A 15,030-nucleotide genomic window follows, 5' to 3' on the forward strand; every position below is an offset into this window, starting at 1 on the left:
TCGCTCTGTCGAGGCTGGGATGTACAATAGTTCTAAATAGAATACTAGTCAGAGATTTATTCGAGTGAACGTTGTGTGCGCGCGCAGGTGCGTGTGTGGGATTACCTGTGTGTGTGCGGTTGTGTCTCTCTAGTTGGCTGGGCTTGGCGAAGGCTTTATCACAGGAGGAGCATTTGAAGAACTTGGGCCTTTGGGAGCCCAGTGAGGGTCCTCGCTGGTGGACACGCTCGTGCTCCTGTAGGAGAAAGAGGTCAGAGGTCCCAGGGACAGAAAATGTGAAACAGAGCAAATATGTTACAAAAACAAATTCTGCAATTTGCACGAGAACTGGCCTGCCAATTGCGCCAGCGTACACTTAAAACCATTGGAAACCCCAAAGTCTAATGACAAACCATCCCAAAAAAATTCTAATTCTAATGCAGGAACCATCCAGAAACCACCGATTCCAATGATGAACCATCCAGAAACACAAGTCTATTGACAAACCATCAATAAAGCTCGAAGTCTAATGAAAAGGACTGAAGAAAACTCCTGTCTAGTCATGAACAAAAAAACAAGGAGGCCAGTCTCGTCATAGGATAGTGTGATGAGTGAAAAGGATAGTATAGTAGCCCCGATTGCTTTTAAGATCAAGGAAAAACTAGCAGCAACTGAACGTTTCTAAAATAACTTCCTCTGCATGTCCCCAGAGTCATAGGAAAGTTTGAGCAAGCAAACCAACTACACAGACAAATGAGTGTGAGCGTGTGAACATGCGCCCAAACTTTTGGTCTGGTGGGCCAAATGTTGTGCAGGGTGAAGTTTGGCCTGCGGGCCTCACTTTCAGCAGCCTTGTTATTTACCTTTAAATAAAAGCTACTCAACTCCTTAACATTATTGCTAAAAGTACTGGCCTCTCCCGCTTAACTATTGCTGAAACTCCATCGCTAAATTACATCATGAAGTTAATGAACCCAGCAACAGTTAAGTGGAGAAAAAAACAAAAACATGAATTAATCATTCTCTAATCTCGGACACCCAGAACTAAAATCTGTTGCGTAATTGCATCAAATGCTTAATAAGCTTAATGTACTAACAAAGCATCCACCCCTCTAAACAGAAACTCAAGCCAGTTTCAGGGAAGTCTATGGGCCAAATGTCCCCTCTGGGGTTACATGGGGCTGCTGATTAGCATGGGACAGGCTTTGATACCGTTCTAGCTGCGCTCCACCTACCCAAAGGAGCATTTAATTCCATAAACGAGATGAGGAAAGCATTTGGGAGCAGGATGAGCAAGGAATGAGGGGGGTGTCACTGAGCCAGAGAAGATGTATAAGTATCTTAACACACTCGAACGCTCTCTGAATGACGCACAATCAAACACACATGTAATATGCGCTCTCTCTTGTTCATACACATGGACACAGACACACCATCAGGGGATCACACGTGTCATATTAGGTAAAGACGGACACACACAGACAGTACACACACACACAGCCCACACACACACAGCCAAGGACAGAGGAGGACATTGAGGAGTTGCAGAACAGCATGGCTCTCAGACTGGACGAGAGCAGCTTGTAGGGGGCTGACCTCTGCATATTGACCTATAAATTAGGTCAAGCTCCTGCCTCTCCTCAATGCTTCCCACTGTTTACGTGCTGGAGTGGAGCTATTAAATGGAGAGCCTCTCTTCCTTGGGCAGCCGTATCGTCATGAGTAGATTACGACAGCATTGTCAGAGGGGACAAAGTGTGCACTCAGCTGTTAACTTTTACCTCTCGCTCCTCCCGGGGCTTATTACCCTGTCAGGAGGCAGGAGGCGTTTGGGACACAGAGGGAAGAATCACAGTTGGTGTATCGTTCTTACGAGACCATGTCAGAAACTGAAGCAGCAGAAGAGAAGGCTTCAGTCATTGTGCTCAGGTCCTCTAAGGCGATTGTGTTTAAACTCCCCTGAACGCTGAGAAACTCTCAGCTGTTTGACTCCTGTAACCCACTCCTAACCCCGTCCTCCGCCCAGAATACACTCAAGAGTACTCAGAGCTGGCCCCATAGGAAACAATTATCCAGAGTTTAACTCTGCTCTGAGGGCAAGGCAGGACAACTACTATCAGGGAATGGAAGGAATACATACAACATAGAAACGTAGTGTGTGTCTGCCCAGACCTACAGTGCTTTATTTTGCCACACACTCCGCAAACTTGACAGTGTTCCATGCTATATAGTCCAGTCTCCAGTGTGTTTGTTGGTGACTGTGTGTCTGTCCCTGCTTACCTTTAAGTGAGTAGCTCTTTTGAAGGCCTTGCCACACACTCTGCAGACGTGGCACCGGTCCTTGCCGTGGGCCTGCCTGCAGTGGCGTCGCAGCGTGTTGGCACTCTGACACACCTGATCGCAGTAGAAACACTGGTTCTGCTTCTGGTTATGCCCCTGGTCCTCCTTCCCCACCGCCTGGCCCTCCTCTGATAGCTGGTTTCAACACAACACACACACATTATCATACCCACCACCCTGTCCTTCTTAGACATCTGTTAACAACACAACACACGTACAGGTACATGCACACACACGCACAGTGGCTGACTGACCCTGTATACATTGTCAGGTTGTCCCTCAGTGGCCTGGGGGTGATGACTGATCAGTATGACCTGCTGGGTGGAGCCGGCCTGTTGTCCTGAGAGATCCTGGTCACTGAGCACAGTTTGGTACTGCTGACTCTATGGAGAGAAGATACTCACTGTTACTGTGTGTGTGTGTACATGTGTGCGTGTAACACGTTCAACTATACTTGTGAGTACCAGAAGTCCTCGCAAGAATAGTAAACCAACCCAAATTCTGAGAAATGGTCCTCACTTGTAAAAAGTATATTTTAGGCTTAGGGTTAAGTTTAAGGTTAGTGTTTAGGGAAAATGTGATTTTGAATGGGAATATATAGTTTTTCAGAGTGGTTACCTGTGTGTGTGTGTGTGTGTGTGTGTGTGTGTGTGTGTGTGTGTGTGTGTGTTTCAGAGTGGTTACCTGTGCGTTGAAGTTGAGCGTGAATTGAGGTTGAGCGTCCAGCATACCCTGTGTGTCTGCCAGTGTGAGAGTCACGCTGCCGTCGCTGGCCATGCTCGATGATGACATCACCAGGCTCTGGGAGCCAGCCGTCTGCGATAGGGAGGTGCTAGGCGGCAGGCTGGTGACTGACAGGAGAGACAGGAAGTAGGTGAGAATTTATCTTGACAGAAATACTTGTGAGATTTTAAAAAGCCATTTTTGTGCCATGCCATTGAAAATGAATTGGCTATGCATTTTCAAATGGGTAGAATGATGCACTGTGGCATATGATAATCGCAAGGAGAGCAAGACAGCGGAAATTGACTGGGAGTGGATTGGGCAGATACCTGAAAACACCACATGCAAACAGCAAATACGTGAAAAAAAAAGTTATCAGATAATTTACTTGTTCTCTGCGGCATCATTTAAAATTGTGATGTGACAGTGTCAAGGGAAATTAGGCCTAGCAGCTTGCCATCACTCACCACTACAAGGAATCTTGGCAACAATGTTCCACAGCGTAAAAATGTGAAAGGCCAAGAACCCCTTAGGCCTAAACCTCAACTAAATATTGTAATGAATGACGTGGAAATTGAGCTGACTAAACGTGGAAGTTGAGGTGAGGTGACTAAACTGCTTGGAGTAACTCTGGATTGTAAAACTGCCATGGTCAAAACAGGTTGATATAAAAGTAGCTAAGATGGGGAGAAGTCTGTCCATAATCTTAACAACACTAACAACACTGTCGCACCTGGACTACTGTTCAGTCGTGTGGTCAAGTGCCACAAAGAGGGACGTTGGAAAATTACAATTGGCTCTGAACAGGGCAGCATGGCTGGCCCTTTAATGTACATGGAGAGCCAACAATGATATGCATTTCAATCTCTCGTGGCTCAAAGTAGAGGAGAGATTGACTTCATCACTACTTATTTTTGTAAGAATTGTTGACATGCTGATTGCGCCGAGGTGTCTGTTTAAACTACTGGCACACAGCTCGGACACCCGTGCATACCCCACAAGACATGCCACCGGAGGTCTCTTCACAATCCTCAGGTCCAGAACAGACTATGGTAGGCACACAGTCCTACATTGAGCCATGGCTACATGGAACTCTATTCCACATCAGGTAACTGACGCAAGCAGTAGAATCAGATTTTTTTTTTTACGATAAAAATACACCCTATGGGATAGCGGGGACTGTGAAGATGCAAACACACATGAACAGACACGCATACCAAAACGACCAAACTCCTCGCAACGCCTATTCATTGTTTGTAACAGAATGTTGTCCACTTGAGTTGAGAGGAGATCGATGACGATGGCTCCGAGAAGTTGACGAAACTCCACAAGTGATGAGCGTTGAGAGGTACTGCAATCAGAATGTTAATTTACCCATCTCTCCAGCTCTCCCGCTGAACGAATCACTCAACACACTTTACGTCACAGGCCTTTCACTGTGCGCTCCAAGCGGGCTGCACAATGGGTGAGTAGATGCAAACATACACACACAGCAGTCAGTGCTGCTGCCAGCCCTTACCAGTCATGCCCGCGTTGCTCTGAGGTAGAAGGTGGTCATTGCCAATGGTGAGGGTGGCACCTGTAGTTTGGTGGGATGCCAGCCTGATCCCGCCAATCATCTCTCCGCCACCATGGGTGCCGTGCTGCTGGAGGAGGTCTTGACCTTCAGGATGAGAGAAACCAGCATTCTGTTATCAAACTTAGCATCTGCACTGTTCGTCAAGTAAATGTGTTTTTGCAAATTTTTCTGTGGAAATTGTTAAAAGTCGCACTTGTGCATAGAGTTGTATGTTTAACTTTGAAATCATTGGTTTTTGTTTGGCATTAAACCGTTTTTAGTCTCAGCATCACTCCGTTAAATTGCTACCGTGAAATTGCCTCTCTGTGATGAAGCACTTTAAATTAAATTTTAGGACTTAAATTTAATTCCTGGGCAGAGTGGAGGGGAACTGATCATGAGCTGGATATAGGTATACCGGATTAAGTTTTGTAGGAGGATGTTTGAGTGTGTATGCATCAGAGTGAATCAAACTTGTGCCTGTGAGTGTGAGTGTGTGACTGTGTCCAGTATGTCAATTGACACACAAACACCTAACTTACATTTCTGTGGAATGTGAGTGCCACAATGACATATTTAGGGCAAAAAAGTATTTAGTCAGCCACCAATTGTGCAAGTTCTCACACTTAAAAAGATGAGAGAGGCCTGTAATTTTCATCATAGGTACACTTCAACTATGACAGACAAAATTAGAAAAAAAATTCCAGAATATCACATTGTAGGATTTTTAATGAATTTATTTGCAAATTATGGTGGAAAATAAGTATTTGGTCACCTACAAACAAGCAAGATTTCTGTCTCTCACAGACCTGTAACTTCTTCTTTAAGAGGCTCCTCTGTCCTCCACTCGTTACCTGTATTAATGGCACCTGTTTGAACTTGTTATCAGTATAAAATACACCTGTCCACAACCTCAAACAATCACACTCCAAACTCCACTATGGCCAAGACCAAAGAGCTGTCAAAGGACACCAGAAACAAAATTGTAGACCTGCACCAGGCTGGGAAGACTGAATCTGCAATAGGTAAGCAGCCTGGTTTGAAGAAATCAACTGTGGGAGCAATTATTAAGAAATGGAAGAGATACAAGACCACTGATAATCTCCCTCGATCTGGGGCTCCACGCAAGATCTCACCCCGTGTGGTCAAAATGATCACAAGAACGGTGAGCAAAAATCCCAGAACCACCTAGTGAATGACCTGTAGAGAGCTGGGACCAAAGTAACAAAGCCTACCATCAGTAACACACTACGCCGCCAGGGACTCAAATCCTGCAGTGCCAGACGTGTCCCCCTGCTTAAGCCAGTACATGTCCAGGCCCGTCTGAAGTTTGCTAGAGAGCATTTGGATGATTCAGAAGAAAATTGGGAGAATGTCATATGGTCAGATGAAACCAAAATATAACTTTTTGGTAAAAACTCAACTCGTCGTGTTTGGAGGACAAAGAATGCTGAGTTGCATCCAAAGAACACCATACCTACTGTGAAGCATGGGGGTGGAAACATCATGCTTTGGGGCTGTTTTTCTGCAAAAGGGACCAGGACGACTGATCCGTGTAAAGGAACGAATGAATGGGGACATGTATCGTGAGATTTTGAGTGAAAACCTCCTTCCATCAGCAAGGGCATTGAAGATGAAACGTGGCTGGGTCTTTCAGCATGACAATGATCCCAAACACACTGCCCGGGCAACGAAGGAGTGGCTTCGTAAGAAGCATTTCAAGGTCCTGGTGTGACCTAGCCAGTCTCCAGATCTCAACCCCATAGAAAATCTTTGGAGGGAGTTGAAAGTCCATGTTGCCCAGCAACAGCCCCAAAACATCACTGCTCTAGAGGAGATCTGCATGGAGGAATGGGCCAAAATACCAGCAACAGTGTGTGAAAACCTTGTGAAGACTTACAGAAAACATTTGTCCTCTGTCATTGCCAACAAAGGATATATAACAAAGTATTGAGATAAACTTTTGTTATTGACCAAATACTTATTTTCCACCATAATTTGCAAATAAATTCATTACAAATTTTACAATGTGATTTTCTGGATTTTTTTTCTCTCATTTTGTCTGTCATAGTTGAAGTGTACCTATGATGAAAATTACAGGCCTCTCTCATCTTTTTAAGTGGGAGAACTTGCACAATTGGTGGCTGACTAAATACTTTTTTGCCCCCACTGTATCTCACAATTAAGTATCCTTGAAGCGCTGTTGACGCATCTGTACAGTATACCAATTATAGTCTCATGAAAATATGTGTTACTGACCTTTTTATCCGTACAATCTCTTTGTGAACTTGGTTTGTTGAATTAAAGTGAAGGGAAAAATAGATGATTGTGCTCCTGTGAGCCAGCTTGTTTAGCTGTCACGTGTGTGTGGGCATGAGCGAGTGAGTGCCTATGATGAGTGTCTGCATGTTTGTCTATAGCTGCGTGTGTATGTGTTTTCCCAAAGTGCGCACTGGGTACAATATGTAATTTTTGGGGAAACCTGACCAAATTCACATAAAAATGTGTGTTATAGATATGCAATTCTCATTGAAAGCAAGCCTAAGAAGCGGTAGATCTGTTCTATGTGCACCTCTTCTATGCTTCCCTTTCTTAAGTTTAGTTTTTGAGTCTTACACTTTTGATTTTGCACACTAGCTTCAAACAGCTGGGGGGAAAAAAATTTGGCTTTGGAAAATATATTTCTCAGCGTTTTAGATGATACAATGATTTGCTACACTATACTTGCTTGTTTTGTCGCATAAACTGAAATGAAGTCAACCAGGAAATGGCAGAGCAATTCCTGCATAGTGCAGCTTTAAAAGCATATTGGATTGGTGCAAGCATTAGCTGGAGAGTTTCCTTCTTTGTTAAATCCATGATGGGGAGCGTGCAAGTGTACACTTTGGGAGAAGTATGGAGAATAGGGACAGATCATTTGTGTTTGTCTACCTGATATGGTGAGTGTGATCTCCTGGGGGTGGTTGCCTGCAGCAGTGTTGCCCCCAGCAGCAGCGTTGGCCTGGGCCTGGACATGAGCTAGAGCCTGGGTGAGGCTGGAGTTGTTGATGGTCAGGGTGATCTCCTGAGCACCATGAGCCCCACTGGACACCAGGCCTGGAGCATTCATCACATGGCTCAGGTCCTGATGAGATCCTAAAGGGGAAGGAGAGAAAACAGGGAGATACAGAAGCCATCATTAACTAACTGACTCTCTTCACTTCGATCCTTCCTCAATTCCTTCCTCTCTTTTTCCTCTCCTATCCTCTCCCCTTTTCATCCCTCTTCTCCTTATCCCCATTTTACTCCCTCCCTCCATCTATTCTCTCTTCTCCTCTCCCGCCGTCTCCCATGGCTTAGGCTGACACCCTATGCTGTCAAAGTAGGTCCAGCTGGTGTGAAAGCATGGCTGTGGAACAAACTCATTGTGACAGTTTCCCCAAGGTGGGGCCACACATCACATACCACTCATATCAACAAAATAAAGCTGTGGAGCCCAAAAGAGAGGAGAGGATATGAGTAGAAGAGACACCGCCAGCTGCACACATTAGTTAAGAAACACTTTAGTGAAACATCTACCCATTTTACGTTTGGCTGCAAGGAAGCAAAAAAGGATTCGGCGTCGTCGAGGAAAATCCAGAATTGTATTAATTATTGATAATGACCACGTTTACATGCACACCAATATCCTGTTATTATTCACAATACTCAAATATTCTGTTTTTGAGTTGATGCATATAAACATCATATCCCGTTTACAATAACCCAACAAAGCTTGCATCCAGGTTATGAGAAACCCAGAAAAAGATGCCTGGGATATGCAGATCGAAGACGGGATACTGTGGCATGTAAAAATCTTATCCCCCTTAATGTTATTTTTGCGGTCTGCAGAGGCTGAGTTTAGCTTTCATGGGTGTTGTGTGATGTTTTCATCTGATTGTCAAACAAATCACTTCAAAAAGTAGGCTCCCTGCGCAGTTCCATCCACCATAATATATATATATTTATTTTATTCTGCTTATAATTTCCGACATTTGGTAGTCCATTTGTCAACTAAAGTTTGATACATGCAAGCTTCTCTTCTGTCATAACTTGGTGCCCCAGAAGACGAAATAAAGTAGTGCTCACCAGAATAATGTCTTACATCGATAGAACGAATGCAGTAGTAATCTATTAAACACCTGTAAAGTTGTCGGTTTCGTTTAGGGACCGGGCAGAAAACGCAACAACTCCAAAACAGTCCTAAATGTCCAGCAAAATGTCAAAATGTTATCAGTTTGACCAATTTTAAGGAAATTAAAAGCTGAGAAAATGACGAAACACATTTATGTAAAGACTTCTGTTTGTCCTGCTTGCATAACCGTGTCAAATATAACACGCGCAGTCACGTTTTCTCAAGAGATGCCGAAAGAAAGAATTCAAATTTCTTTCAAATTTCTTTCTTCACACGTGTGAAGTATAATTTCTTTGCCAGAAACGCCACATTCTGCAGCATTTAAAATGATATTATGCTACGTGTGAAAGGTTAGAAGCCAAAGTCAGTGTCCATATTTCAGTTACTATTCCATTTAACCCATATGACCTTAAATGAGGAACATTCTGTTTATTCATGGTTACAGGGATAAGACTTTAAGCGGGATATGAACTACTATCTGGAACACAGTGCGCATGTAAACGTGGTCAATGTTAGTATAGGAATGCATATGAGAGGTATGGGGGAGAAGACGGGAGCACCATGCGCCTGTGTTGCATACATTTTATTTGACATCTGTTGAGGGAACAGGTCAATTGAGGAGAAGAAAATGTGTACATCGAAAAGGCACTACAGTTTCAGCTTTGAACAGAAAATGCTCCATCTTGAAAAACGTGAATGCTAACATGCACAATGCTTTGGGATTGTAATGGACTAATAAACTAATAAACATAACCAACTGACATTTACTCTTGAGGTGCTGACTTGCTGCACCCTCGACATCTACTGTGATTATTATTATTTGACCCTGCTGGTCATTTATAAACATTTGAACATCTTGGCCATGTTCTGTTATAATCTCCACCCGGCACAGCCAGAAGAGGACTGGCCACCCCTCATAGCCTGGTTCCTCTTTAGGTTTCTTCCTAGGTTTTGGCCTTTCTAGGGAGTTTTTCCTAGCCACCGTGCTTCTACACCTGCATTGCTTGCTGTTTGGGGTTTTAGGCTGGGTTTCTGTACAGCACTTTGATATATCAGCTGATGTAAGGGCTATATAAATACATTTGATTTGAATTTGATTTGATAACACAAGTAAACTTTCAGAGGGAACTTCAATTCTCCTGAGGGATCATGTTAGTATAGGAACAGAAATGCGAAATTCCGGGGTGAAGACGGGACCACCATGCACCTGTGATGTCGTGCTCGCCAAGGCTGCCCATGGTGATGTGGCCGGGGCCGATAGCGGGGGGGTGCAGAGCCAGGCTGGTGAGCGGGTGCAGGACCACATTGGAGCTGGACGCCGAGGGGTCTCCCGTGGCCATGAGGTGGGCACCAGGGTGGCTGGTCAGGCTTCCGTCTCCTGTCAGGGCATGGGAGAGGAGACCTCCCTGCTGGAGGATGGCTGGGTCAATCTGGAGGGGATGGGAGAATACCAATGAGTCAACACAAGAGAGGGGTGGGAGGGAGAGAGAGAGAGAAAGAGAAAGAGAGAGAGAGAGAGAGAGAGAGAGAGAGGTGAATAGAGAGAAAGAGAGAGAGGTGAATAGAGAGAAAGAGAGAGGTGAATAGAGAGAAAGAAAGAGATGAAACAGAGAGAGAGAGGGAGAAAGAGATGAAAGAGAGAGAGAAAGAGAGAGAGAAAGAGAGATGAAAGAGAGAGAGAGCGAAAGAGAGATGAAAGAGAGAGGGAGAGAGAGAGAGAGAGAGGTGAAAGAGAGGAAGAGAGAGAGAGAGGAAGAGAGAGAGGTGAAAGAGAGAGAGTGAGAGATGAAAGAGAGAGAGGTGAATAGAGAGAGAGAGAGGAGAGGGACAGAGAGAGAAAGAGGTGAAAGAAAAAGAGAGAGAAAGAGAGATGAATGAGAAAGAGAGAAAGATAGGGGAGCAGAGGAGAGTTAGGACAGATGATGAAAAAGAGGGAACAAAGGGAGAAAGAGAGGTGGAGCAAAGGAGAGGAAAGAGAGGGTGAGAAGTAGGTAACACTGGCAGTGACAAGCACTCACACACACACACCCCTCATTACCTGCAGTGTGATGTTGTTGATGTTGCTGGAGTCGATGCCAGAGATCTGGACGTTGGGACACACTAGGTTGGCAGAGGTGAGCTGGAGGTGGATGCCCTCCAGAGTAGCCAGACCCTCCGACAGAGACACTGTCAGGTCACCACCCGCTACAATAGAATCACAAACCACACCATTAGATTAGAAGACCTTTATTGTCCCAAGCTTGGATAATTCGACTTGCATTTTAAGGCATCGAGTTTGTACACAACACATAACGGGCTGTTATAAAAAGCAGACTCCCAATTCTGTGATATTTATAGACATTTTCTATCGTTTAAATGAATCACAAAACACCCATCTATTCTGGAAGAATGGCACTTACAAATGCATGATGAGCCCAGTTCAACTGTCTAGACTCTAAACCCACCATAAACCAAAGTATAAGGTGTGGGACTTTGAGAAATAACTTCAATTATGTAATTTAATGTAGATTCACATAATAAAAAAATGAATGGTTATAATTCTGATTTTTCTGTGTTTGCTCAATGTGCCTTCCGTCTGCTCGAACAGATAAGAGGAGTGGCTCAGAGCAACTTATCATCCAACAGGGGATCTTCGAGGGAACTAGGGGCCTACATGCGAGCGAGCGAGAGGCTGCCAGTAGCACCCTGAGTTGTGTGCCAGCAATGAGCACGGTGCGTGGAAGCCATTTCTAAGTCATTTCGAAGCCCTACTAGATTCTCGAACAGCGCTGTGAGGGGAATTCATTTCATGGCTGCTTTTTTGGATGGCTTCCCCCTCGCTGCCAGTTTGAACAAACGACAGATTAGAGGTGAAGTGAGCCAGAGTTCAGACAAAACATTTCAACTCTTAAGTGTTGATGCTTTTCAGACTCCACAAATGTTGCTTCAGACTCCTTATTTCATCCTAGTCTGTAGATCTAACTAACAGATACGTCATACTGTAGTTGAAGCTGAGAATGTCTTAATAAATTGGATTGAACAAATATTTATTTTCCATGAGATGGGAAACTTGTATTTGACATGAGGCTCATGTAACAGTATAACTTTAGACCATCCCCTCGCCCATACCCGGGCGCGAACCAGGGACCCTCTGCACACATCAACAACAGTCACCCTCGAAGCATCGTTTACCCATCGCTTCACAAAAGCCGCTGCCCTTGCAGAGCAAGGGGAACTACTACTTCAAGGTCTCAGAGCGAGTGACGTCACTGATTGAAACGCTATTTAGCGGGCACCGCTAACTAAGCTAGCCGTTTCACATCCGTTACACTCACATGAGGAAAACTACAGGAAAAGTGCTTTTAAATATTTGCAGAACATTGGTCTTGCTTTTGAACCAGGCGTGAAAGACGTTGCCTGGCTACCTAGACTCCTTGCTCCAGCCAAATACTACACCACGCCCATGGACGTTAGTATCTTCTCCACAATGAGTCTGGATCGGAGTGCCTCCTCGACCCCTCATGAATTGAAACACATTCGGGGCCGTCTTATTGGTCCAGAAACCAATGGGTTGGGCCAGAGCCAGAACACAAGTGTGTAAAGCGTCAGTTTGGAAAATTGCCGTTGGCGTTGATACTCTGATTGGTTAGAGACGATCCAATCGCTGATGACTTTGTTTTGTACAACACCCCTCGTGCTCCTCTTCACCACAAACAATTTCAATGATGGCAGTCTCAGACACCAGTCATCAGCTCTTCCTTGGCTGGCTACTGAGAACAGACTGTACTTGGACTCAGGCTTCAAACCTCTCCTCTCAGTCTCAAACTATGGTTTGAATGTAGACTAGGTTAGGACGGACTGTTCAGGTGAAATATGGTTGCTGTGCTGAGCAGCACTTGGGTGCATGCTTCATGTCAATAGTGGAAGGGGTGAGCTAGGCTTGCATAGGGTAATAAGTATTGGCAATAAGAATGAAATAATTATGTGTTTGTGGCAATGGACAGTTGTGCGAATGTGTGTGTGTGTGCCAGGGTTGCGGTGAATTCCACCTAAACTCAAGTCAGGAATTTAATTGTATTAATGCATTTTATGGAGAGGAACCCATGTTCAATTCAATATATTCATTGAATTGGAATTGACCCCCAACCCCGATGTGAGTGAGTGAATGGGCCCTTACCGGACATGGAGGTAGGCAGAATAGCCTGGCCCACCAGGCCTTGCTGCAGCAGGTTCTGGTCAAACTGGCCTGCGAGGACCTGGTTGGCTGGGAGGTAGATGTTATGGTCTGTGGTGGTAGCCTGGAGCAGGCCCACAGGGTGGAGGATCTCTGGGTTAGCCGGGTGCTGCTGGTTCTGGTTACTTCTGGATGATGCCACTCGCTTGGCCTTCCGACCCTCTGAGCTGGGCCGGTAGTGACACTGGATGTGGGTCTTGCGGTGGCCTGAGGTGCGGAAGCGGAGCTCGCAGAAGGGGCATTTGAAGGGCTTGGAGCCCGTGTGGAGACGCATATGGACTTTCAGACTCCCTTTGGTGGAAAAGGACGTGTTGCACATGTGACAGTTGAACAGCTTCTGACCTGCAGGGGGAGAACAACAGAATGATAGCATTGTTAACGGTAGGTTTCTTCTTGTTTGCCCCTATAGTATGTAGCCCTAACGGGGATTTACTGTGTACCACTGATTCTCATCACTGGGATCGAGTGAGGGCCACCAGGGGTTTGTTTGGAGTGGGGGTTGGGTGTTAGGTATAAATGTGTATTGTGACTAGATTGATGTGAACCAATAAAAAAATATTTATTCTCAAAAAACTTTTGCCAATGATGTCCTGAAACAGAGTTTGAATGTCATTGTTCCATTGATGAACGTTTGGCACCTCCGTTCTGAACAAGACGCCTTTTCCTCGATTTCTCCCCTAGAGTACCAATGAAACGAGTCACTTTTCTAATCACTGCAGTTCCAAAAGTTAATTCAGACGTCCCTACAGAGAATACTGATCCACAGCTCTTCAACAATAACTTGGGACTATTAGGCCTGCTTAGCAAATGTCTGGGCCTTCTCATTAATCAGGGAGAATGAGTGTGTCTGCTCCAGGGTCAGAGTGTCAAACCACAGTAATTACCAAAAGAGAACAAGGTGTGAGGAGATATCTCCTAATATCCCTTGAATAACAAAACTTTTCTGCTGCCATCTTGCGCCGGCGATCAAACCTACAACTCCCCGTCCCATAAATCATCGGGCACAATTACTCCCCACTGCGCCGTTAGACGATAAGACATGCAAATGAGGCCGATTTAAATATTGTTTATAACAAATTAGGACTACGTGTCCAAGAATTGATAAACTCTTGTTTTTGAGTACGGACCCGCTTTCACTGCATTTACTGATTGATTTACATAATGTAACTCTTAAATCATGGATCAAAATGCACTCTACACCCACAGAGTTGGACCATTCTGAGAACATATTGCAGCTAATGTAGCAACAACCCTAACATCACTTAAACTAATTAACAGGGACAGATCAGCCTACGCTACTCCCACGGTGGCATTTGAACTAACTCCTACAGTGTTTCCTCTGATCAGATGGAGTGGAAGCACACACTGTGTACTGCACGCTGACCTGTGTGGGTCTTTATGTGGCAGTCCAGGGTGGACTTCACGGTGAAGTTCTTCCCACACTCGTCACACTTGTAAGGACGCTCTCCTGTGTGGATCCGGATATGTCTAGAGAGAGCGAGGAGGGAAGGAGAGAAAGAGCGAGCGAGAAAGTTACTCGTGAACATTCCTGTTAGAATGGAGAGCGTGTCAAGGGAAAGTTTCAGAGTCTAAGGATTAATTAAAAGAAGTTAAATTAAAAGAAGATGAATTAAAAGAAGGTTCACATTCTTTTCATTAAAAAAATACAGTGTAACACACAATGCATTTATCACCTGTGGCCATTCTGATGTTTTCCTATTTTAATTTTGCATGCTTTGCGCTTACCAAGGCTCCCAGGAAATTAAATAACACCTGGATGTCATCTCTCCTGAATTTGAATCTGCAAGTTTCAAGGCCACTGACTCAGCAAAATTGTTAGTTTACTCCCTCTCATAACCTGAGCAGGGATACGTTTATTTTTATATTATGACTTTTTTTTGCTGACAAAGCAGAACGTTTTCTATTAGAATGGGTAGCTTGTCGGGGTAACTTGTCTTTGTCAAAAACATGTCAGCTTTATTGTTTTGATAAAAGAGCACCATGAAATGAAGTGAATACATCTTTGTTGCAGCCATCCCCGGGGTGTTGCTGTCATTTCCCCTT

The 15,030-nt window shown here is 44.6% G+C and overlaps 1 protein-coding gene across 1 annotated transcript in view; it reads right to left on the minus strand.

The window, feature by feature from the left end:
* Nucleotides 1-15,030, minus strand: part of LOC109902194 (zinc finger protein 236) — a 104,935-nt gene that overhangs the window by 7,873 nt on the left and 82,032 nt on the right. The window contains exons 21-30 of the mRNA XM_031786537.1: nt 14,351-14,454; nt 12,910-13,308; nt 10,792-10,937; nt 9,961-10,183; nt 7,532-7,735; nt 4,562-4,705; nt 3,004-3,170; nt 2,574-2,702; nt 2,260-2,454; nt 106-235 (exon numbers count right to left, since the gene is read on the minus strand). Coding sequence (XP_031642397.1) covers nt 106-235; nt 2,260-2,454; nt 2,574-2,702; nt 3,004-3,170; nt 4,562-4,705; nt 7,532-7,735; nt 9,961-10,183; nt 10,792-10,937; nt 12,910-13,308; nt 14,351-14,454 — 1,841 coding nt within the window. The remainder of the gene's footprint in view (nt 1-105; nt 236-2,259; nt 2,455-2,573; nt 2,703-3,003; nt 3,171-4,561; nt 4,706-7,531; nt 7,736-9,960; nt 10,184-10,791; nt 10,938-12,909; nt 13,309-14,350; nt 14,455-15,030) is intronic.

This window comes from Oncorhynchus kisutch, linkage group LG13 (assembly GCF_002021735.2).
Source record: "Oncorhynchus kisutch isolate 150728-3 linkage group LG13, Okis_V2, whole genome shotgun sequence".
In the NCBI taxonomy this organism is placed as follows: domain Eukaryota; kingdom Metazoa; phylum Chordata; class Actinopteri; order Salmoniformes; family Salmonidae; genus Oncorhynchus; species Oncorhynchus kisutch.